At 42.0% G+C, this 24,413-nt stretch overlaps 1 protein-coding gene across 1 annotated transcript in view; it reads left to right on the forward strand.

Moving 5' to 3' along the window:
• TSPAN5 (tetraspanin 5) overlaps window positions 1-23,099 on the forward strand; it is a 213,091-nt gene extending 189,992 nt beyond the window's left edge. Inside the window, exons 5-8 of the mRNA XM_068232169.1 lie at window positions 11,790-11,915; window positions 14,766-14,813; window positions 20,413-20,529; window positions 22,568-23,099. Coding sequence (XP_068088270.1) covers window positions 11,790-11,915; window positions 14,766-14,813; window positions 20,413-20,529; window positions 22,568-22,633 — 357 coding nt within the window. The 3' untranslated portion in view covers window positions 22,634-23,099. The remainder of the gene's footprint in view (window positions 1-11,789; window positions 11,916-14,765; window positions 14,814-20,412; window positions 20,530-22,567) is intronic.
• Window positions 23,100-24,413: the final 1,314 nt, after the last annotated feature.

Consider the following 24,413-nt stretch of genomic DNA (forward strand, 5'->3'; position numbering starts at 1 on the left):
TTCTGTTGATTACTGAGATTTTAAATAAATCCCGTGGATTCATTCAGTGTTGCTTTGTTTTTGTCTTATTTTTGATCATCTGTTTTTCATTGCACACAAGACTCCAACCCTCCTGTGAGGACAGGATGCCCTGTACAAGAACATTCTGACCTTTTTATATTGAGGGCCAAAAAAATCTTGTTAAAATGTCTGTGGTGGAATCCTAGTTGACATTGGTCACTGCAGTAGAGATATTGTTTTATTTATATGAATCAGAGCTCCCAATCTGTAGTTGATCATTATTTAAAGAAATAATGCAGAACAAAATATAGCAATAGAAACAATTTGATACAGAAATAATAAGAGTTCAATATGAAAATAATAGCTGATTACAGTCTGAGCAGTTTGTCAAGTTACCGATCGATCTAGCAGGTAAATCTAACAGAAAATTGTAAGGTGTGTACCTAGCATTAGGGTGGTCTAATTGTATTAAGTGGTTCGGAATAGAGGGAAACCCAGGCAGGCCCATAATCTCAGGGAGCGGAACTCTTACAGAGAACATCTCAGGGTGGCTGGAAAACATCTTGAAACCCCTTGTCTGTTAAAGACCCAGCTACTTACAGGATACCACCCACCTCCTGAACAAACTGACAGCCATCGGCCCAGTACCTGAGGGAACAATACTGGCCACGATGGACGTATAGTCCCTGTACACGAACATTCCCCATGATGATGGTATTGCGGCCTGCCGTAAATATCTTCAGGGTCAGGGCATACCTGTAAAGCCTATTACTGGACTGATCAAATTCATTCTCACTCATAATTATTTGACTTTTGGACAGGACCTCTATTTACAGCAGATGGGCGTGGCAATGGGTTCGCGATTCGCTCCACAGTATGCAAATCTATTCATGGCCAAAATCGAAGAGGAATACCTCAATGCATGTGGCATAAAACCCTTGGCCTACTTCCGCTTCATTGATGATATTTTAATCATCTGGTCCGCGAGTGAGGATGATCTTCTCCAGTTCCACAGGAACTTCAATGCCTTCCATCCTACAATCAAATTGAAACTTACCTACTCTCACACAGAGATTAACTTTCTGGACACCACCATATACATCAGGGGTAACAACATACAAACCTCTGTGTATCGCAAACCTACAGACCGTCCCACATACCTAAGATATGACAGTTTTCATCCCAAGCACATTAAGAACTCTATAATTTACAGCCAAGCTATAAGGTACAACCGGATTTGTTCTGACAGGATGGACAGAGACAAGCACCTGGATCACCTTAAGAACACTTTCATTAAACAAGGTTACAGTCCTCCCATGGCTGAGGCCCAAATCAGGAAAGCCAGCAACATCCCCAGGACTGAACTCCTGAAATATAAGCAAAACCAGAAAGAGGAACGTGTCCCTTTGGTTGTCACCTACAACCCACACCTGGAAATCTTGAGGATTGCTAAGGAACTTCATCCCATTTTACACAAGGATCACAGACTGAGAACGATATTCCCTAAACCTCCACTCTTGTCATATCGGCAACCACACAATCTAAAACAGATGATTGTCAGGAGCTCTTTGAATAGGCCTCAACAAAACGGAACATCACCCTGCCGACAAAAAATGTGGGACCTGCAGACACATTTACTCCACTGACAGGGTAACAATACCAGGTTCACAACAGGAGTACAGAGTACAAGGTAAATTTTTCGGTGGGTCCACCAATCTGGTATATCTGATCATGTGTGCTAAATGCCCCAATGTTATATACGTGGGAGAAACTGGACAAACACTGCGCAAACGTATGAATGGACACAGGCACACTATTAATGATACCAAATCTGGACTCCCAGTTGCTTCACACTTTCGGTACAACGGACACAGCATGGATGATCTTCGTGTCACTGCCCTGAAGGGCGGCTTCAAAATGTCAAATGACCGATTAATAGCAGAAACAAAATTTATAAATTGGTTCAAAGCTGTGCAGAAGGGTTTGAATAAGGACAACAACTTTCTATATTGGTATGAGATTGATGATATATGAACTGTCTCAGCCACTCTAGCTGAACTTGTGAACTAAGAATTTACGATACCTCTGGGTCAATCCTAATACCAGGTCTGTGAGCAATGAAGTAAACAAGGATCCTTATCTTACCCCATTTAGATGGTCTGTTTGTATTAAGGCATCTTAATGACGTATTTATGCTTGAAAAAAATATCTGTTTTCCCTTTTGATGTTGCATGTATATAAGCTGTCTGTACCACGAGCTTGCAAACTAACAGGATGTAAACCTGACGAAGGCTGCAAGGCCAAAAGCTTGTTTATTCTTATTAATTTGTAGTTAGCCAATAAATGGTATCGACCTGATTTAAAACTTCTTGCTTCAATCTGTAGTACAATCTCTAATTATATTACCGGTATATTACCACTTCTAGAAGTACACGATGGAAAGCTGCTATTGGTTAATGAAAGATGACTTTCTTTCACTCATGATTCAGAGGTAACCCAAGGTGGAGGGCCAGTTCTAGATGTTTTGCTGCTTGAGGCAAACTTGTGAGGATGCCCCCCCCCCCCCCTCCTCGATTTGGAATGATCACACAGCACCTGACAATTGACATGCTGCAGCTTAAAGGGACACTGAAGTCAAACAAAAAAAATGAGTTTTACTCACCTGGGGCTTCCAATAGCCCCCTGCAGCTGTCCGGTGCCCTCGCCGTCTCCCTCCGATCCTCCTGGCCCCGCCGGCAGCCACTTCCTGTTTCGGTGACAGGAGCTGACAGGCTGGGGACGTGAGTGATTCTTCGCGTTCCTGGCCACAATAGCACCCTCTATGCTGCTATAGAATATATCATATACCATATAGAAGCATAGAGGGTGCTAATGTGTCTGGGAATGCGAAGAATCACTCGCATCCCCAGCCTGTCAGCTCCTGTCACCGAAACAGGAAGTGGCTTCCGGCGGGGCCAGGAGGATCGGAGGGAGACAGCGAGGGCACCGGACAGCTGCAGGGGGCTATTGGAAGCCCTAGGTGAGTAAAACTCATTTTTTTTGTTTGACTTAAGTGTCCCTTTAACACAATAGCACACTGGCTGGCTGTGAGTCTGTGACAAACAAACTGCTCACCCTCAGCCACTCCATTCCTCCTCAGTCAGGACAGCAGTGCCACCTCCTCCCTTCTGCTGTGCAAGTCAAATGAAACACTGCTGCTTTCCTTCCTCCCCCCTCCTCACTCACTGTCAGACTCCTCACACAGCACAACAAGCTGCTTTTTAATAACCTTTTCACCTCGCTCTCCTCTCACTTCGCATACATTTAAAAAAGTTGCGAGCTAATTTAGGCATGACGTTAAATAACGATATTACTTGCAATATCGGTAAATAACAATTTAAGCACAACGTTAAAAAACTATAATAAAAAACGGTAAATAACAATTTAATTGCGGTATTATCAATAAATTTACCGATAATGTTGAACCTAACTATAACCTAACCTCTCCCTACTCTCACACGGAACCCTCCCCTGGTGGTGCCTGACCCTAAGACTCCCCTAGTGGTGCCTAACCTTAACACCCCCTGATCCCTGCTAACAATAATGTGATAAATTTCAATTTAATTACAGCCACCCGCTAAATAGCGTAACGGCTTTCTATATTACGATAAATAACAATTGTGCCCACATATATCGATAAATAACAATTGTGCCCATTTTTGGCAGCGACTTTTTCGACTGCTCCTTCTACTTTGACTGCATGCTGTTAGTGTAAGCACACAGTACAAACGTGCTGCTCCTTTAATCTCTGCGCCTAATGCAAGTGTTTTACCTTGCTTCATTTGAGAACTGGCCCTGCCAAGGTTAGGGACTTATAGAGGCTGACATACACTGTTCAAAAAAATATAGGGAACACGTAAACAACACTATGTAAATTCCAAGTCAATCACACTTATGTGAAATCAAACTGTCCACTCAGGTAGCAACACTGACAATCGATTTCAGATGCTGTGGTTCAAAGGGAATAGATAACAAGTGTAAATGATATGCAGTTAGCAAGAGATCCCCAATAAAGGAGTATTTCTGGCTGATGTTTTTGGTCACTTTTGAATGCTGGCGATGCTTTCACTCTAGTGGTAGCATGAGATGGAGTCTACAAGCTCAGGTAGTGCAGCTCATCCAGGATGGTACATCAATTCAAGCTGTGTCAAGAAGGTTTGCTGTGTCTGTCAGCGCAGTGTTCAGTGCATAGAGGCGCTACCAGTACACAGGCCAGTACATCAGGAGACATGGAGGAGGCTGTAGGAGGGCAACAATCCAGCAGCAGGACCGCTACCTTCGCCTTTGTGCAAAGAGGATCAGGAGGAGCACTGCCAGAGCCCTGCAAAATGACCTCCAGTGGGCTGAAAATGTGCGCGTGTCTGCTCAAATGGTCATAGTCACAAACTACATGAGGGTGGTATGAGGGCCCGACATCCACAGGTGAGGGTTGTGCTTACAGCTCAACACTGTGCCGGACGTTTGGCATGTGCCAGAGAACACCAAGATTGGCAAGTTCGCCTCTGGTCCCTGTCCTCTTAACAGATGAAAGCAAGTTCACAACAGATGTGACATAGTCTGAAGACATGATGGAGAACGTTCTGCTGCCTGCAACATCCTCCAGCATGACCAGTCTGGCAGTGAGTCAGTAATGATGTGGGGTGGCATTTCTTTCGGGGGCCACACAGCCCTCGGCAGCAGAGGTAGCCTGACTGCCAGTAGGTTCCGAGATGAGATCCTCCTATCCCTTGTGCTATGGAATGGCCTGCCCATTCCCCAAACCTGAATCCAACTGAGAACATCTGTGGCCTCACATCTTTCTCCATCCACCAATGCCACATTGCACCAGACTGTCCAGTTGATGGATGCTTTAGTCCAGGTCTGGGAGAGATCCCTCAGGAGACCCTCCATCACCTCATCAGGAGCATGCCCAGGCATCGTAGAGCGGTCATACAGGCACATGGAGGCCACACACACTACTGAGGCTCATTTTGACTTGTTTTAAGGACATTACATCTACATCTAAGCTGGATCAGCCTGTAGAGTTTTTTTTGTTGTTTGTTTTTGAGCAGTGTATTTATTTCCTTTTAACCTCTTGCCGGCCACTTCACGCCGATGGGCGTGGCCGCGGCGGCGGCCCCAGGACCGCCTAACGCCGACTGGCGTAAAGTCCTGGGGCTCTGTTTTGCAGGAGATCGCGCGCAGGCTGCGAGCGCATCTCCTGCTTGGGGGGGGGGGGGGGGCGGAGCTCTGCCCCGCGTTCAGTCTCCGAGCGGCTATTGCCGCTCGGGAGACTGTTAGATGGCGTGATCGCCGTCTATTTACATGTACAGCGCTGCGATCGGCAGCAGCGCTGTACTGGGGACAGCCGTGTCGCACGGCTGTCCCCCTGGGGGACAAGAGAGCGATCGGCTCTCATAGGCAGAAGCCTATGACAGCCGATCGCCATAATTGCTGTGGGGAGTAAGGGGGGAGGGAGGAGAGATATTTAAAGAAACAGTTTTTCTTTAATAAAAAACAGTAACAATAATATTTATACAATAAATAAATAAATAAACATGGGGGGAGCGATCAGACCCCACCAACAGAGATCAGACCCCACCAACAGAGAGCTCTGTTGGTGGGGAGAAAAGGGGGGGGGGTCACTTGTGTGCTGTGTTGTGCGGCCCTGCAGCTTAGCCTTAAAGCTGCAGTGGCCTATTTTACTAAAAATGGCCTGGTCAGTAGGGGGGTTTAGCACTGCGGTCCTCAAGAGGTTAAACAATGAACTTTGCATCGCTGTCCTGCTAATCATCTGCCTCTAATATGTTTAGCAATAGACTCTGAACCAACATGCAGTTCAGATGTCTCTGACCGAAGTCTGACTAGATTAGCCACATGCTTGTTTCAGGTGTGGTATTCAGACACTACTGCAGCCGCAAAGATCAGAAAGACTGTCAGGCAACTGGGATTGTTTAAAATGCCTCCATATGATTCTCACCTCAGGTTCCTTTTTATATGCTGAAGAATATACAGTAGATGTCTTGCCTGATGTTTACTCAAAAAATATTTAAATAAATAAATAAACTGCACCACTATTTGTCTGTATTTAATCCATGTTCAAAGTGTGACCACAGATGTGACATTTTATAGTATGGATTATATGGATTTACATGAACTGCTTTAGGATTTGGTTCACAAGCCTTCTAAATATGTTAGAAACCTAACCTTTTAATCGTTGCTTCAGACTACGTTGTTGTTAGCCTTCTAATCTTTTCTTGTAGCTGAAACGTGTTATTCTGTGCTGAGAAATCTGGGCTTAAAGAAAATGGTGTTCGCTAAGAGTTTTTCTGTTTTTGTAGAGATACTAGGCTCCTGGTTTTGGGAGCATAGTCAAATTGCCTGCTAGCTACATGCTGTGACCTGATTCTAAAAATCAACAATAATAATGCCATATTTATTTCCTTTTAAACAATACCAGTTGCCTGGCAGCCCCACTGATCTATTTGGCTGCAGCAGTGTTTGAATAACACCAGAAACAAGCATGCGGCTAATCTTGTCAGATCTGACAATAGTGTCAAACGCCTGATCTGGATATGCTTGTTCAGGGTCTATGGCTAAAAGTATTAGATGCAGAGGGCCAGCAGAATAACCAGGTTATTGGTATTGCTTAGAAAGAAATACAAATGGCAGCTTCCATTACCCTCTCTCTTCAGTTGCACTTTAAGGCGTCACCTGAAACTACAACTTACGTTTATTAATCCTCTATGGGGGCCTTTTCAGCACTTTGCTGCTTATCCTTTCCGGACCAGTTACTGTATTACACTTCTGGGTAGTGGCAGAACAAGCACACCCAATCTGACACTATACTTTTTGTGAATTCTGACACAGTCTGGCTGCTATGCTCTGTGCTTTGTTCAATTGAGATTTTAAATACCTTCTGTTTTAAGAAGGCAAATTTCTGTTTTGCATAACATTTTAGTAAGAAGGCTTTTTGATCCCTTTCAGCCCCTTACATGCTCCTAGGAGTTCTGGTTCTCCGTGAGCTTGCTGGGCAATCTGTATCTCTTACAGAAGAAACTGTGCTGTTTTTGCAGTATTGTGCACTACCCCATGTAGTACCCCAAGTGTTTATCTCTGAGACTAGTCAGTGTAGCAGACAAAGCAAATCTCTCCTCCCTGTGTTATAAAGGGAATTTCTTGCTTATTGAGTAGAGTGTGATAACTAAAATTCTGGTACAGGAAAGGTGGCCATCTGGTACTTAGGCAGCGGATTCATCAATAATTTTTGAATCTGATGCAAATCTGTGCCGACAGGGTCACACTGTAGTCACTTCCTGTCTGGAAGTCAGCCACTTACATACCTGAAACTCTTTTCAGACAGACGGGGATCACATTCAACTTAATTATGGCCACCCTGCCAAACCACGAAAACTGGTTCCCTTACCATCTCTCCAGATCACCCCTAATAGCCCCTCTACCAATCCAGGAAAATTCAATAGATTTTTCTTTAAATGGAAATGAATTTTTTTTCCTAATCCTAGACTCCTGATTTAAAAATATGTTAAAGCGGTATAAAGCCTTGACACGATATTCAATAAAATCATGTTTTTCTACTTTTTATATGCCATACGGTTATTATATTTGCATTTGTGCATAAGTATTATTCATTTAAAAAATTACAAGTTCCCAAAAGTACAGTTTTATGCTTTGAGAGCTGACTTTGCATTTTATTCATAACTAGTTTTATTCATTATGTATTGAAGGCAGAAATGCTTTGAGTGTCTGTGTCCAGGAGCTTCTCCACAGTCAGAGAATGTGTCACGTTCCTCACTTGATACAATTAAGTAGACACAAGATAACATTATCTAAACTTCGAATGCGTCCAGATTTCTCTGCTCTGAACTTTGAAGTCCTGTGTGTAACCCTTTGAATGCTGTTCTAATAAAAAAAATGCTGGTTGTATATAATATGCTGTAAATAAATTTTTTTAGAGCAAGAAGAAATGCTGGCTTTAATTCCACTTTAAAGGCCTCCGATTTAGACATATTTATTTTGAAATTAGATATTACTCCAATCTTTTCAAACTCCTCTATCAAGCAAGGCAAGGTCACCAAAGAATCTGAAACCTAAAACAAAATATCATCCGCAAAAGCTGATAATTTATGTGCATCCGAGCCTATTTCTACCCCATGCATATCCATGTTTTTCTAATAGAACACAAAAGATCCTCCAAAGTTAAAATAAAAATGAAAGGCGAGAGCAGGCATCCCTGCCTTGTGCCATTAGACAAAAAGGTGTCTGACAGGGCTCAATTAGCTCTAACTCTAGCTGAAGGATTAGAATATAAAGCACCTACCCATCCTAACATGTTAACACCCAAACCAACATACTCCAAGGTGGACATAATACATTTCCAGCTTACCCTGTTGAACACCTTCTCCGTGTCAGTTGGCAACACCATCAAAGGAACATTCCTCTCAACAGCCTATTTCATAACCCCTAAGGCTTTTATTGAGTTATCGAGCCTCTCGACCCGGGACAAACCCCACCTGATCAGGATCAATAAGCTGACCCAACCAAGGTTTAACCCTTTAGCAAAACCATCAGGGCCAGGCACTTTCCCGGCTGGAGAGGTTTTTTGTTATTTTTTTAGCATAACCCCAATCTCCTCAATTGTAAAAAACCTTTTCCATTGCCTCCCTTGCCTCACTTGATAGATGCATCAACCCTGCCCTCTCCAAATAATCCAACTTTAACCTAACTTCTCGCTGCCCTGTATTTTTATGCTGATTTTCCACAGACGCTATCTCTCTAATCAAAACAACCCCTTCTGGGCTGCTCACACTTTTTCCTGGCTCCCTGGGAAATCAAGACCTCCCCCTTACTAAAGACTTATGGGCCTGCCATAACATCCCCTCCAAAATCTCCTCTGACCCATTCTCCTTAAAGTAATTTGATAAAGTTACCTTCACTAGGTAAGTTATCGATTGATTTTCCAACAAATTTTCATTCAACCTCCAGTGCCATTTACTCCCTCTCTCATAACTTAGCAATAGGTCCATCCAAGCTGGTGCATGGTCTGATTTAATCACATGACCTATTCTCGCTAAAACCAACTTATCCAAAAAAAATGATCTACAAACAGCATATCTATCCTAGAATACCTAGTACTCTTAATGTTACTACTTCACCTGAGTAGTCCTGCCTAAGCAGGAAATTCTTTGTAATCTCTTTTCTGTGGCCCACTGCTGCTATAGTGTTAAATGCTAAAATAACATTTTGGTGCATTGTCTGTGAACTGTAGAGGTTATCTGTGGGTGGTAAAAAGTTAGAACAGTTATCTGCAACAAAGGAAACAGAGAGAGAAATGCCATTTTATCATAACAAATGACAGAGCCAGGCGTTACCTCTTAGTTCGTGTACTTGTGTGCAGTCATCAATCATTTTGCAGCATAATCGGCTGTAACTGGGAACATTATCTGTCAGGAAATTGAGCTTCCATCTGCTAGTTTTGCCGTTCCTCAAACATTTCCACTACAAACTCTAATTTCATGCCAATAGGCGTTTAATGGTACAGTGAGAAGCTATCCACATTCCGGAGCAGTGTATGTCATCTAAGAGCTTCTTGCTCTGTACATTATTTTGCTAATTGTATTGCTTATGAATAGATAAGGCAAAGGACAAGATGTACAGTCTCATAATTACATAATAATGTGCTTTACTGCTGTATTCGCCATGTAGGTCATTGACACTGCACAAAACTTTAAAACAAGACTGAAGTCATTGACTTTTTATGCCTACAGATCCCTTTATTTACAGGTTTATACATAAAATAAAATCTTTTTTGTGCAACACGTTACACATGAAAACTTAAAATAAATAATTAAGCGAACTGAGTGGTCAAAAAATTAGAGACACCCCTTATTTTTAAGTAAACCAGGCTAACCATGACATAGAGTGACATAACAATGCAGAGTTGCTTTTATAAAGCACGCTCAGCTTTGGGCGATGTAGTTATCATGGATATTAATGTCAATATGGGTAAGAAAAGATTTAAGTGACTTTGAATGAGGTATGATTGTTAGTGAAAGAAGAGTGATGAACACTGTTTTAGGGTCTTTCTTGCCCAACAGTATAAAAAAAATCTTCAAGTGAAAAGGACTATTCTGGTCGAAAAAGGCTGGTGAATGAGAGAGGCGAAAGGCTAACGTGCATAGTCTGCAGCAACAGAAGGGCAACAACCTGACAAATTACAGTTGAATTCTATGCAGGTGCATCACAAAGCATATCCCAACAAACACATTCAAACCACCTAGCCACCTTAGTAATACATTTGAACAATTCACATCACCAACAGATTTTTTTTTTACCTAACAATCTCTCAGGGCTAAATCACATGACAAGAGCTTTTCTAAGTGCTTTGTAATTTTAAAAGCTCTTGTTAATGTTATCCTATGTGTGTGTTCTCACTGGAGCAATGTGATTCTGGAAAAATCCCCCATAGCATTACATTAGCAAGAGCTTTTCAAATTACTAGTGCTAAAAAAAACTCTTGTAGTGTGAATAGGCCATCAGCGAGGCTTCCAATTTTAATGCATTTACTGCAGTTAAGGGACAGTTTTAAAGCAGTTCAAATAGAATATTGGGTGGTGGGATGATACTGGAAGAAGCCCACATGAACCTAGGGAAGCTAATACAATCTCTTCCTACTAAAACGTCTGATTCCAGCACTTCAAGGTCACTGTACTGTGTAGATCATCTATACCTCTTCCTAACTTCTCTCACAAGTTTTAGATAGATCTTCATGTTCTCAAATACAAATTGTCCCTGCTTCTAATCCCGCTATTTTGGTCGACTGATACGTGAGGATAGGACAGTGATCTGCAAACTTGGCTCTCCAGCTGTTAAGGAACTTAAGTCCCACAATGCATTTGCCTTTATGAATCATGACTGTGGCTGTCAGACTCCCGCAATGCATTGTGGGACTTGTAGTTCTTTAACAGCTGGAGAGCCAAGTTTGCAGATCACTGGGATAAGACAAAGCGACTTGCCAACAATCAGTTGTCATGTCCTTAGATTGAAATGAGCATCAGTCAGGTGGGGTAATGGAACTGAATGCTAAAATGAAAAGGGTACTGAACACAATAAGGACCCCTTAGGACCTTTCAGCTTTTGGCTCCTGTTGTAAAACTATTGTAAATAAGCTAGGAGGCAGACAGGAGGTGGATCATCTGAGGGCAATTGATGGCTTTGATATCGAGAAAACGGAATTGAGATCATTAGGCCGGACATCCTAGGTAGGGAGTGCATTTTTTTTATGTACTTTAGAAGTGCGGTCGGTCCAGTACATACATACATACATACAGTACGTCCTGTTTTCTATTTAAAGTAACCCGAGGTGTGAGACCTATGGAAGCTGCCATATTTATATCTTTTTAAACATTACCAGTTGCTGGACAGCCCTGCGATCTTTCTGGTCATTAGGGTCTAAATCACACACCTGAAAAAAGCATGCAGCTAATCTTGTCAGATTTATCATAGACATCTGATCTGCATACTTGTTCAGGGTCTATGACTTTAAGTATTAGAAGCAGAGGATCTGCAGGACAGTGAGGCAATGTGCATTATTTAAAAGGAAATAAACAGCCATATCCTTCTCACCTCTGGGTTTCCTTAAAGGTTGCAAGGGGCAGAGATCGCACAAACATGTAATTCATCTTGCAGTTGTACCCTTATGTTCTACAATTTCTCTAACCTGTTCTGCTACATCTCTTCTTCTATTTCCACAGTGGCAGTGTTGTGGTGCGTTTGGAGCTGATGACTGGAATCTAAACATTTACTTCAATTGCACAGATTCCAACGCTAGTCGTGAGAGGTGTGGTGTGCCGTTTTCCTGCTGCACTAAGGATCCTGCTGTAAGTGTGTGGTGTTCTGCTGATTTCCTGCCATGGCAGTTTTCCTTTACCTATCTAGCAACATTAGAAAATGATCTCAAAAGTTTTCTGAAGCGCAACATTTCAGTAGATATAACAGCACACGATCTATCCTGAAGCAGCAGTTCGGTTTTGAAAGCTATAGACATTTTTTGTTCACATGGCACCTCATGGGCTTGCTTTTTTGGGGGGGGATAGCTGAGGCATTTTGCTGTCTTTGCTGGGGTGCAGTGATTCTTCACCTCTGTTTTACTCAATGGATATTTTAGACAAGTGGTAGTGATTTGGAATTTCACTTAATTAGACATTGTATTGGGATGCTGATTTGCTGGCAGTATTAGCAATAAAGGTGTATCCTCTTTTCCATGTCAATAGACACTGTGACACAAGCACAGCTAGGACCCAGATTCATACCTGTGGCCATAATACTGCATCATGAAACAAGCTGGATACATTTCCAGTGTGCCTGAAGTGAGAATATGAAGGCATCATGTTATTCTATACTGCTCTCATGGTTCAGTGACTTAAAGGATTAGTACCAGTATGCCGAGTTCTGAGTCCAGTCTGACTTCTGACCACATGCCTCCAGTTGTGTAACGCAGAGGCCAGTGTGGCAGCCAGACAAATGGCCAATAAAGAACTCTGCTTCTGTGTGCCTCTGTCCTCCTGACAGCTAAACTCCACTACAGTTCAGTGCTAGACTTTGTGGTGATTAAGGTCAAAGCGCAAGCATGTAAAATATTAATATATTCCACAAGGTTTCTAACATAGATATGGACGTGTCCAGCTGTGCTTCCAATTGAATGATTGGTTCAGGTGTAAAAATTGTGAGAAGTTCCTACTCTGTGCAGTTAATTACTCATGCAACTAGATGGGAAGTTTTTAGACGCCATAAAGAACATAGAGATTCTAGGATTACAAAGAAGAGTAATTTGAACTACTTTCCGAAATTAATAACTGCCTGCAGAATGTAATGTAAAGATACTTTCTAAAAACATTCAATTACAAGGTCTTGTAGAGCACTTTTGTCTAGTCGCTGCTTGGAGCAATTCTATGAGTAGATTTCCACTTTATAAACCAATGTCTGAGCTGCTGATGTCTTACAAGGAATGATGTCTTACAAGAAAGACTGCAACCAATAATCAATTGCTGCTGAGTATGACTGATCTTGTACCATGATTTTGTACCACACTACCCTTTCTCTGTGTTTTTGACACAACACAAGACAGTGGTAACATCTGATCTTTATTTAATGCTGCTGAGCAAATGGATCTTCTCAGGCCACCAGATTCAACACGAAGATATTATTTTTATTTTGTTAGTAGTTTTAACCTGCTATACAATCAGTAGATGATCTAGTGCTCTACACCTAAAGTATGCTGGAATGAAAGAGAAGTGCTAACAAGTAATTATGCCTCTGACACAGGGGACCAGGGTTCAAATCTCTGCTCAGTAATCCAGCACATATTCAGTGAGGAGTACTTGGGCAAGACACCCTAACACCGCTACAGCTTGTTGAGTGCGTCCTAGTGGCTGCAGCTCTGGCACTTTGAGCCCACCAGCTGTAAAGTGCAATATAAATGTTCTTTGTCTTGTCTTCTTTGCATACTGAGATAGCGTCTATGAACAAGAGTGCAAGTTAGGGCTTTTAAACTCTACCCAGTGCATGGCTTGTGTTATGACTCTGCATTGTGTATGACCTCTGAGAGGTTTCTGATGACCACGGAACTTTCAGCCAACCTTTTAAAAAAGTGAACAGTTCTAATAACATCATGACTTGAATTTTCAGTTAGACTGAATTGTATTTTCACTTCAACCACTTACAGAGTGACTGTACGAGGTAGGAACGGACACTAGAGAACTGCAGCTTCCTGCTGACACTGGAAACCCACATTAAGGCCCTAATATCACACAAGCTACAGAACACCGGCGATAAATCACTGCTACAAATTGTGTATGCCCAGCGATTTCCTGCTGCAAGTGCCGGTCTATACGGAGTGAAAGTTGTCAGGTGACCCGGCTTTAAATTGCTCCTAATGGTTAACTGATACTCCCTATTCAAACACAAATCACCAGAGAGAAGTGATTTGTAGCAGAGATCTATTTCTGGTGTCCTGTTACTCCTGTGACTTTGGCCTCAGACATAAAATAGGATACGCTATTTATCTGCTCCTTTTGCAGCATCTTAGCGAGGCCCCTGCTCCATGAATTACATCAGTGTGTATGGGCAGTACATTACCTGGCAGAAGACTTACGTTCTGGATCCCTAATGGAGGCAAATGATTGTTGTGCATTTACGTTAAAGCAGCAGGGCCAGCCGTACTATCCCAGGAAATAAAACACATATATAAGTAGATAAATACTTGTTCTACTTACATAACACATGTATTATACTGTCCATGTTTCTTTCTGTGAATTTTATATAGTAATTAAATAAAAAAAACTGTTTTAGGCATTTTTCATTTTTATCACACCTGACAGAAGCCAATCCTGATGTAATTTCCTCCTTTACTCTCTTTTTTTTATGTTTCCCCTCCTAGAAACTGCACTGTCATATCTAGCTTGCTTTGTAAACACGTGTGAGCACAGCACAGATCGTATTGCAGCAGCTTCACACTAAACTGCCCTCAGCCAATCAGTGAGAAGCAAGAATGTTGGGGGGAAGAGAACAAGCTTCCTTTTTGTCGGCAATGTACCAAATAGAGCCAGGCTGACTGAGATACGATTTAGTACAGCAGAAACATTTCTGAGACACACAGAGCAGTGGGCTAATGGAAGTTGATTTTATGGCTGACAATTCCGCTTTAAGATATTTTTACCTATGTCTTTTAGGAAGATGTCATTAACACTCAGTGTGGCTATGATGTGCGGCAAAAACCAGTAAGTATACAAGGGTTATTCAACCATGTCTAATCATTCAAAATGTCTAATGTAAACCATTCATTTTTAAAGCGGAATATAACCCTGCATTTCAACTTTGCTCTAAAATATTATTTACAGCATATTATATGCAAAAAGCATTTTTTTTTTTACTAGACCAGCATTGGAAGGGTTAAACACAGAGGTTTAAAGTTCCTTGGAGAGATATGCAGAAGTTCAGATAGATACATTCTATTTAGTTACATGTATCTATTGATAAATGTTACACACTCTTTGGCTGTCCTCCAAGCTCCTTCTCAGTCAGGCCCGGTTCACATTAGCGGTGGCCGTCCGGAATCGCCGTGCCGGAGCCGCACCGCTTGCAGAACGGACGGAACGGACGCACGGCATAGCAATGAAAGCCTATGCGTCCGTTCACATGCGTCCGTTCTGCCGGACCGGAGCCGGACCGGATCCGGACTCCGGCCTCCGTTCCAACATGCGCTATTTTTTGATCCGGCTCCTCCGGCAGCCGTATCCGGGGCGGAGCCGGACTGCACCATCCGGCCAATACAAACCAATGGGAACCGGAGAGCGCACAACACACTGGCTGAGAAATCCGGATGTTCTACCCCACTTCCTATGCGGATTGTTGCGGCGATATTGGATGGGGACACGTGGGCAAGCATTTTGGAGTGGAGCAGCACAGCTGGATCCGGATCCGGAGATGTTGGCAGCATGTCGCAGGTGGAGGTGAGTGCTAAACAGCAGAGGGCCTGATTCCACAGGTCCCCCTTCTGCTGACCTCCCAGACCCCAACATTTTTTTTGTTTTTTACGTTAGTTTTGCCAAACGGATCCGGATCGCATCCTGATGAACACCTGATGCAACCTGACCGGATCCGGATCGGATCCGGATCAGAACCGTACGGTTCCGATCCGGATCCGGTCCGGATCCGGTCAGGTCATCCGGTCCGTTTGGCAAACAACCGCAAGTGTGAACGGGGCCTTAGAGAGATGAGTCACATTCAACACTTGGATACATGTATGTAAACAAAATGTATCTGTCAGCTTCGGATGCGTCTGCAGAAATCTCCAGGAACTTTAAAGCCCTGTGTAACCCTTCCAATGCTGGTCTAGTAAAAAAAAAATGCTGGTTGCATATAATATACTGTAAATAATGTTTTAGAGCAAAGTTGAAATGCAGGGTTATATTCCGCTTTAAATAATGGAAAATATAGTTCAAAGCAATGTTCATATGTATTATGCTACTACATGGAGTATTTTATCAGTAGCTCATATATCCCTATTGACTCAGAGGGAATAAGGTGAAGCTGCTGGTTAAATTGATAACTGCAAGCTAATTGATTACCTGCTGCTAGCTTTGATTGGCTCGTTTCTTTAGCCTTTCTTGGTTGGTGTCAAATGACATGTTTGGTCAATGTTGTGCTCATCATTACTATTTAGGAGGTTATAATGGTTAGTGATAGGGTCTTCCACATTTAATCCGTTGCATTTCAGCACAGCAGACTATATCACCGCATCCCAACATGATATTCCTATGGTACATTCACATTGATTGTGGTACTGCTGGACAATATGCTTGTTTACAGTGGCAGTGAAGCATATTTTCATTGTACTGTATGCTTCACTGTATAGCACCGATGGTAACCCAACGTGCACAGTGTGGAAAGACTCTGAGGACGGCTTCACACTTGTAACCCACAGTAGCGGTGCAATGCGATCAGATGATTGCATCACAACGCCTAAAAAAGCTGGTGGAGATCACTGCGGCAGTGCGCAGTAATCTCTATTCTGGTTGCAGGCCAAGCAGTAAGTTAGGCTCTCTAGTGCTCACTTCCTGTGGCCAATGGTAGAATTGCACGGAAGTGTATTGACAAAATACACTTCAACACAGGCACAATGCAAATGCATACAACGTACAGTTTTAAAATATGAGCCATAGACTTGCATGACTTGTGGTTCGCCGCATTAAATGCCCTATAGACTTTCATTGGTGCAGCATTACCCTACAGCAAAACAGGATAACGCAATGGCCTAAAGGCTAGGAAAATAAGATTGATATTTTTATTACTATTATTACCCATTTCTCACCACCAACTTCTATAGCACTGTTCGGTATACAGTACATAAGTGTACTGTACATGTGAAATGCAAGAAATTATCTATCCTGTAAAAGTTCATTTATTTCAGTAATTTAACTTAAAGGACATCCGAGGTGAAAATAATCTGATGAGAAAAACAACGGTATCTATCCTCCTTCTCCTATAAATTACTTTATTAGATATCCCACAGTTTTATTTTATATTTAAATCTAGTTAAGTTTTTAATGTTGCATTGTCTCTGCTCAATGACACCTTAATTGAAGTATGCTAGAGCTCAAAGCTATGCATTATTGACCCTTTTTATCTCTTTCCTGCTCCAGGAAGCCATTTACTGACAGGAAAGTACTTTCTGGCTGTAATGACTTATTAGTGAGGGTTATGCTATAGTCTGACCCAGTCCTGACCCGGACAGAAACTGTCACTTGCATGCCTGATGTTTAACTCTTTAAGGCAGAGAAAGAAAAAAAAGGAACAAAGCCTAGTTATGTGTGTGCTAAGCACTGTACATACACATGTCTATCTCATCATGTCACATGTCACATGTCACTTCAGTTGTCCTTATAAAGGGTGAAACTATGATATGAAATATGAACCCTTTGCAGGGGTTTTAGCTGATTCGAGTCTGACACTTTAAGCCTAGAATATTGAATATTTTCACAATATTCTAATGGTCTGAGATTTTGATTTGGGGGTTTTCATAAGCTGTAAGCCATAATCATCAAAATAACAAAGGCTTGAAATATCTATGCTGTAATATGTACGAACAGAGGCGCCAAGCAGAGTAAAACAATGTTCTAAAAATGATAAAAAGAGAAGTCGAGGTGGACTTGCCTCCCTCTGGTAGTGGACATACAGTGGTGTGAAAAACTATTTTCCCCCTTCCTGATTTCTTATTCTTTTGCATGTTTGTCACACTTAAATGTTTCTGCTCATCAAAAACCATTAACTATTAGTCAAAGATAACATAATTGAACACAATATGCAGTTTTAAATGATGGTTTTTATTATTTAGTGAGAAAAAAAACTCCAAATCTACATGGCCCTGTGTGAAAAAGAAATTGCCCCCCTTGTTAAAAAATAACTGTGGTTTATCACGCCTGATTACTACCACACCTGTTTCAATCAAGAAATCACTTAAATAGGAGCACACAGAGAAGTAGACCAAAAGCACCTCAAAAGCTAGACATCAAGCCAAGATCCAATTAAATTCAGGAACAAATGAGAACAAAAGTACTGTAATTGAGATCTATCAGTCTGGTAAAAGTTATAAAGCCATTTCTAAAGCTTTGGGACTTCAGCGAACCACAGTGAGAGCCATTATCCACAAATGGCAAAAACATGGAACAGTGATGAACCTTCCCAGGAGTGGCTGGCCGACCAAAATTACCCCAAGAGCGCAGAGAAAACTCATCCGAGAGGCCACAAAAGACCCCAGGACAACATCTAAAGAACTGCAGGCCTCACTTGCCTCAATTAAGGTCAGTGTTCACAACTCCACCATAAGAAAGAGACTGGGCAAAAACTGCCTGCATGGCAGATATTCAAGGCGCAAACCACTTTTAAGCAAAAAGAACATTAAGGCTCGTCTCAATTTTGCTAAAAAAACATCTCAATGATTGCCAAGACTTGTAGGAAAATACCTTGTGGACCGCCGAGACAAAAGTTGAACTTTTTGGAAGGTGCGTGTCCTGTTAAATCTGTCGTAGAAGTAACACAGCATTTCAGCAAAAGAACATCATACCAACAGTAAAATATGGTGGTGGTAGTGTGATGGTCTGGGGTTGTTTTGCTGCTTCAGGACCTGGAAGGCTTGCTGTGATAGATGGAACCATGAATTCTACTGTCTACCAAAAAATTCTGAAGGAGAATGTCCGGCAATCTGTTCGTCAACTCAAGCTGAAGCAATCTTGGGTGCTGCAGCAGGACAATGACCCAAAAGACACCAGCAAATCCACCTCTGAATGGCTCAAGAAAAACAAAATGAAGACTGTGGAGTGGCCTAGTCAGAGCCCTGACCTGAATCCTATTGAGATGTTGTGGCATGACCTTAAAAAGGCAGTTCATGCTAGAAAACCCTCAAATAAAGCTGAATTACAACAACTCTGCAAAGATGAGTGGGCCAAAATTCCTCCAGAGCGCTGTAAAAGACTTGTTGCAAGTTATCGCAAACGCTTGATTGCAGTTATTGCTGCTAAGGGTGGCCCAACCAGTTATTAGGTTCAGGGGGCAATTTCTTTTTCACACAGAGCCATGTAGGTTTTGAGTTTTTTTTCTCACTAAATAATAAAAACCATCATTTAAAACTGCATTTTGTGTTCAATTATGTTATCTTTAACTAATGGTTAACAGTTTTTGATGAGCAGAAACATTTAAGTGTGACAAACATGCAAAAAAATAAGAAATCAGGAAGGGGGCAAATAGTTTTTCACACCACTGTATACTCAAATGCAGAGTAAAAAATATACAATTAATTCACAGCCCCATAAAATCGCAACGCGTTTCGTGGTCAACAATCCCGCTTCATCAGGCAGTACAGGAGCATATAAAACTGTAACAGATACAAGCATGCAAATCAATATACCACAGATATGGACCATTAGCTCAAAAATATAAAAATGTGAATACAAATTTATGCGAAGCAACTCGGTATTTTTAAGATAAAAAATGGCCGCCACCTATGATGTGACCTTTTTCACTGCACTCTCCATACATGTATATTAGTTCGACCAAAGAAATGGCCGCCACCACTAATGTGACATTAACGTCGCACCTGCCCCCATTTTGTGTTTGGCTGGTGACCATGGGGGCGTGTACGCTGCATGTGTGTCGCGCTCCCATTGGCCACTTGCTAGACATAGCTTTTTTATATATAGAACTTAACATGAAGCCCGTCCTCACAGAGGCGCTCACACGCTTTATGGACCTGAACCAGGTAAGAGGCTACCAGTCCTTGCAACCTCAACTTTTGCACCAGACTTTTGTGAGGAACAGTGTCGAAGGCCTTTGCAAAGTCCAAGTATATCACATCTACAGCATTCCCAATATCCACATTAGCGTTCACTACCTCATAAAAGCTGAGCATGTTAGTCAAACAGGACCTGTCTTTAGTAAACCCATGTTGATGCTGAGAAATAAGATTATTTTCTACTATGAAGTCATGTATAGTATCTCTTAGTAACCCCTCAAATAGTTTGCATACAACTGATGTTAAGCTTACAGGTCTATAGTTTCCTGGATCTGATTTTTTTGCCCTTCTTAAATAATGGGAAAACGTGGGCTGTACGCCAATCCACTGGGACTCTGCCAGTTGAGTCACAAAAGTTAAGATAAAGGGGTTTATTTAGAACTGAACTTAATTAAGAGTGGAAGATACTGTATATTACTAGTTCAGTACATTCTGAATATTCATATTGCTGCTGTATTTTTTAACGTAAGCTGGTCAGTTATTATGAATCCGTATGTATCTGAATGCATTGTTGTGCTGTTTTTCATAAGGAGCTAGACCAGCAAGCCACCATTCACACCAAGGGCTGTGTTCCTCAGTTTGAGAAATGGCTGCAAGACAACCTAACCATTGTGGCTGGTATATTCATTGGCATTGCCTTATTACAAGTAAGTCTCCTTATAACAGGGCCATATAAGCAGGGTTCGGTTCTTTTTGGTTAAACTGCTGTATTTATGTGGAGCCTTCTATTGACATAGGTAGACAATACTCTTTGCATGTTTTCTTTACCATGCCAAAGATTGGCCACTGTGCCACATAGAATCACTCGAATCAGGAAAAAAGGGAGCAGGAAGAAAGGGCGCCTTTGATAAATGCCGCAATCAGAAAGGGGAAATTTGGGCGCATAGTGGCAGTGGAAATTTACAGTTTATGCTGCAAATTGCTGCTTCTGCAAAAACCGACATAAGCGGCTATGTAGCTTACAACATAAGGGGGACATTTAGTGCACAAAGGCTTGTGTAAAAGAAAATTACTTGCAGATAACTATATTGTGGCATTGCATAGCGGGCCAGGTAAATTCCGCCACCCTTCACGGCTTTGCGGAAGGGGGGGGGGGGGGTGGTATCACACACCCCCTAGTGGCCACACCGCTCAATGCCTTCCAATGTATTTCAACCCATAGACTATCCAATCTCATGGAATCAGTGCGCTGGAATTTAGCAGCAGACAGGCTAGAAAGGATCTTGTGAGCTACAGAAACACAAACTACACACTATTTCAGGGTACACAGCTGCCACTCTGTAGAGGACAGAGGACCTAACCTTACTGATTCTAAGACCTTTGAATGAAATGGTTAGAACACACTATTCTGGCTATAACGAACAATACTTCCGAGTAGTGTATCTTCAGAAAGTTAGGATTCTTTCTGGTTGGCTGAATACCAGGGGGCAGCTGAGACAAATAATTAACTTAAAGTCGTTTTATTATAAATACAATATAAATACAGAAAATCATTAAACGTAACGATCGTAAAGAAGAGTAACCCAGTGTAAATTAAAAGGGAAAGACAATAAATGTATACTTAAGTTCGGAAGAATTATGTCCCTTTGTGTGGAAATCCAAGCACATGAACAGTTGTTTGTTTTCAGGTTGAAAGCAACAGGGAACCCTTCGTCAAAGGTCCTCCAGCTGGTTGCAGTCAGATGGAAAATGGGAGAATTGCTCCTCCCTACATGCACCTTGGTTTTATTGAAGCTAGTTTTGGGGTGGGACAAGCCTGCCCCCTCAGCTTTACAGACCAATTACAGTCCATCTCCTTGGAGGGAGATTTTAGGTTTAAACTGTAAAACGCTGTAATTCAAAAAGGATGAATAGTATGTGTGTGCTGATAACAGATTTATACACATTGGATCTGGGAGTTTCCACAGAGACCAAGGACCAAACTGGGACATTGCACATGCGCAGCAGAGGGTTCATGTTCCTGTTGCCATGGTGATGTGTACACAGTTGATTCTCCGAGCAGTGGAAGTGTCAGACAAGTCTTCAGCTTCTCTTGGGTTTTAGCAACATCAGCAATTTCCCCGAGAGCCAGACAAGAGAAATACCGCTTGTACAATTAGGTAGCTGACCTGGAGGTTGATTCACTTTGTTGGACAAGATCCCCGCACTTTGTCCCAATAGGCTGCTTATCAAGTGACAGACAGCCTATTTGGCAAATCAAAGTGCGGGAATCTTGTCCTACAAAGACACTGGACCTGACAGGGTACACGGTGGGACATTTGGAGCAGCCGTTAGTTTTGCAGGGAGCGCGAGTAAGTAGTGCATGCTACAGCAGTAGCGTGCCTACATTGAAAATTTTACTTGCGCTGCCACACTAAGTTGCGCTGCTTGAGCAGTGTAGCTTAGTGAATCAACCCCTACTGATTTGTATGTGAGCCAGATGTAGCCATCAAAGGAGCCACATCTGGCTCCCGAGCCATAGGTTCCCTACCCCTGCTTTAGACTATAGATAAAATGGGAGTACAATACCAGCCACATCCCAAAAACATACATAGCCTCTAGACAATATGAACTATATGATACATGTATAGACATATGACTATGGTAGGGTTTAGATTGTGACAATACTCTGTACAGCGCTGCATAATATGTTGGCGCTATATGCAGTAAATACTTAAATTAAATACATTTCTGTTTTTCTTGCAGATATTTGGCATATGCTTAGCCCAGAACTTGGTGAGTGACATTGAGGCTGTCCGAGCCAGTTGGTAGACCTATTCCTCTGGAGAACCAGCCCTGTAGAAGACACTGGAAGCAGATTCTACGCTTGGCAGCTCAATAGCGTGGAGCAGCGCCAAGAATGTCCAGAACCCTCTTTTGAGCAGCATAGAAGAATTCTTGGGCGTCTTTCCTCATACGTAAAGGCACAAGTAAACCACACTGATCTCCTCCATGCAGGAACCATTATTCAGTCACCGAGAAGTTAATGTGAAACAAACAGTTACACTTTTTTTTATTGCAAATTTGATTGCATGTGTTATGAACTGTGGCCTCATTGCTCCACCAAGCATTCTATCCTTTACAGGGGATTGTGGAAGACTCAATACACATGCATCGGCAGACTCCTCTGTTAACAGCACTTCAATGAAAACCTATGGTCTGTTTATGCTTTAAACTGCAAGGGTGTCTTGTAAATACTGTCTTCTCACCAAATGAAAATTTGTTTGTATCTGTATAATATATGGATTTGGTCTAATTTAATAGACTTGCCAGTTGTAAGGCAGATTTATGATGCTTTGGCAAAGGTAAGAGCTTCTTGAAAGCTTCATTTGAATTGATTTTGTAATGGCATTCTGTGTCCCAGTTGTGTGAGTGATGTAGGTGTAGCAATTCATAAAAGCAAGAGAACCTTGCAGCTGTCTTCACATCATCAGAATGGCTGTCTGTATGTACAAAACACCACCTCCAGTAACGTCAATCACTCTTTTTAAAGAACTTTGCTACGCATCTAATTTAGTAATCAATGTCCTGTACAGATTCAGAACAGCAACTTGCTGTGAAAAATAAGAGCCGACTGACTTACCGTATGGTGAGGTGAAGTTAAAGCTGAACTAAAGTAATGAAAAAAAAAAAAATTAAGGGACTACATCTGAAGGGAAAAGCTCTTTTCACCATTAGCTTCCTTGAAAAGCATATAGCTATTCAGGACAATGCACAAATTATAATTGTTTTCCTGTAGCTGTCTGTCTGAGTGAGCAGACATTGCTCCGCCCTCCCTTAAATACTCTGCAGTCCAGTTTTCCCACCCCATCTTCACGCACAAAGATTAGACTACAACAAGTTCTTGTACTGCAAGTGAAAATCAACATATTTGCATTTTTACACTGAATGTACTGGCAGCTCGTTGCAGTGCTGGTTTGTTGGAAAAATGTTTCCAATGGAAGAAAGTTCTTCATTTAACTGGAATGACAGATTTAAACAAAGGCCACTGCACATGATTGTAGTTGAGTATCTATTAGAAAAAATAGGTCCTGTATGTGACCAGTTGCATGAGAAACAAGAATTACGGTATACAGATCCTGTGGCTAATTTAAATTAAGGTAAAGTGACTGAATCAAACTGGCCCCAGAAACAGTATAAGTCAGTCGACAGACAAGTGATAGCACTCACCAATATGTCTACCTGTGACATACAGCTGACAGGCAATGATTGGTCAGGCAGATTTGAAAATGTGCCCAAGATGAGCAGGGCTACGAACCTCTGGCAACTTGTCCCCTTCATATACAATAGATATAAATATTCCCAATTGCCCAAGCCAGTTGTACATAACGAATGGTCAGTTCTGATGACAGCTGAGCTTTGAATTTTTTTAAAAACCTCCCCATAATGGTATGTGAGTTTGGGGGGGGGGGGGGGGGGGAGATAGGGTATGGTGTTTGGGGGGAGCACCATTGCTTACCTATGGGGTTCTGCTTCTCTGGCTCCCAGCCCATTCAGGATGTGCCATATTCTTCACCCGACCTTAAGCTTCTGCCGGCATTTGTTAAACCTG

This window comes from Hyperolius riggenbachi, chromosome 1, assembly GCF_040937935.1.
Source record: "Hyperolius riggenbachi isolate aHypRig1 chromosome 1, aHypRig1.pri, whole genome shotgun sequence".
NCBI classification, from domain to species: domain Eukaryota; kingdom Metazoa; phylum Chordata; class Amphibia; order Anura; family Hyperoliidae; genus Hyperolius; species Hyperolius riggenbachi.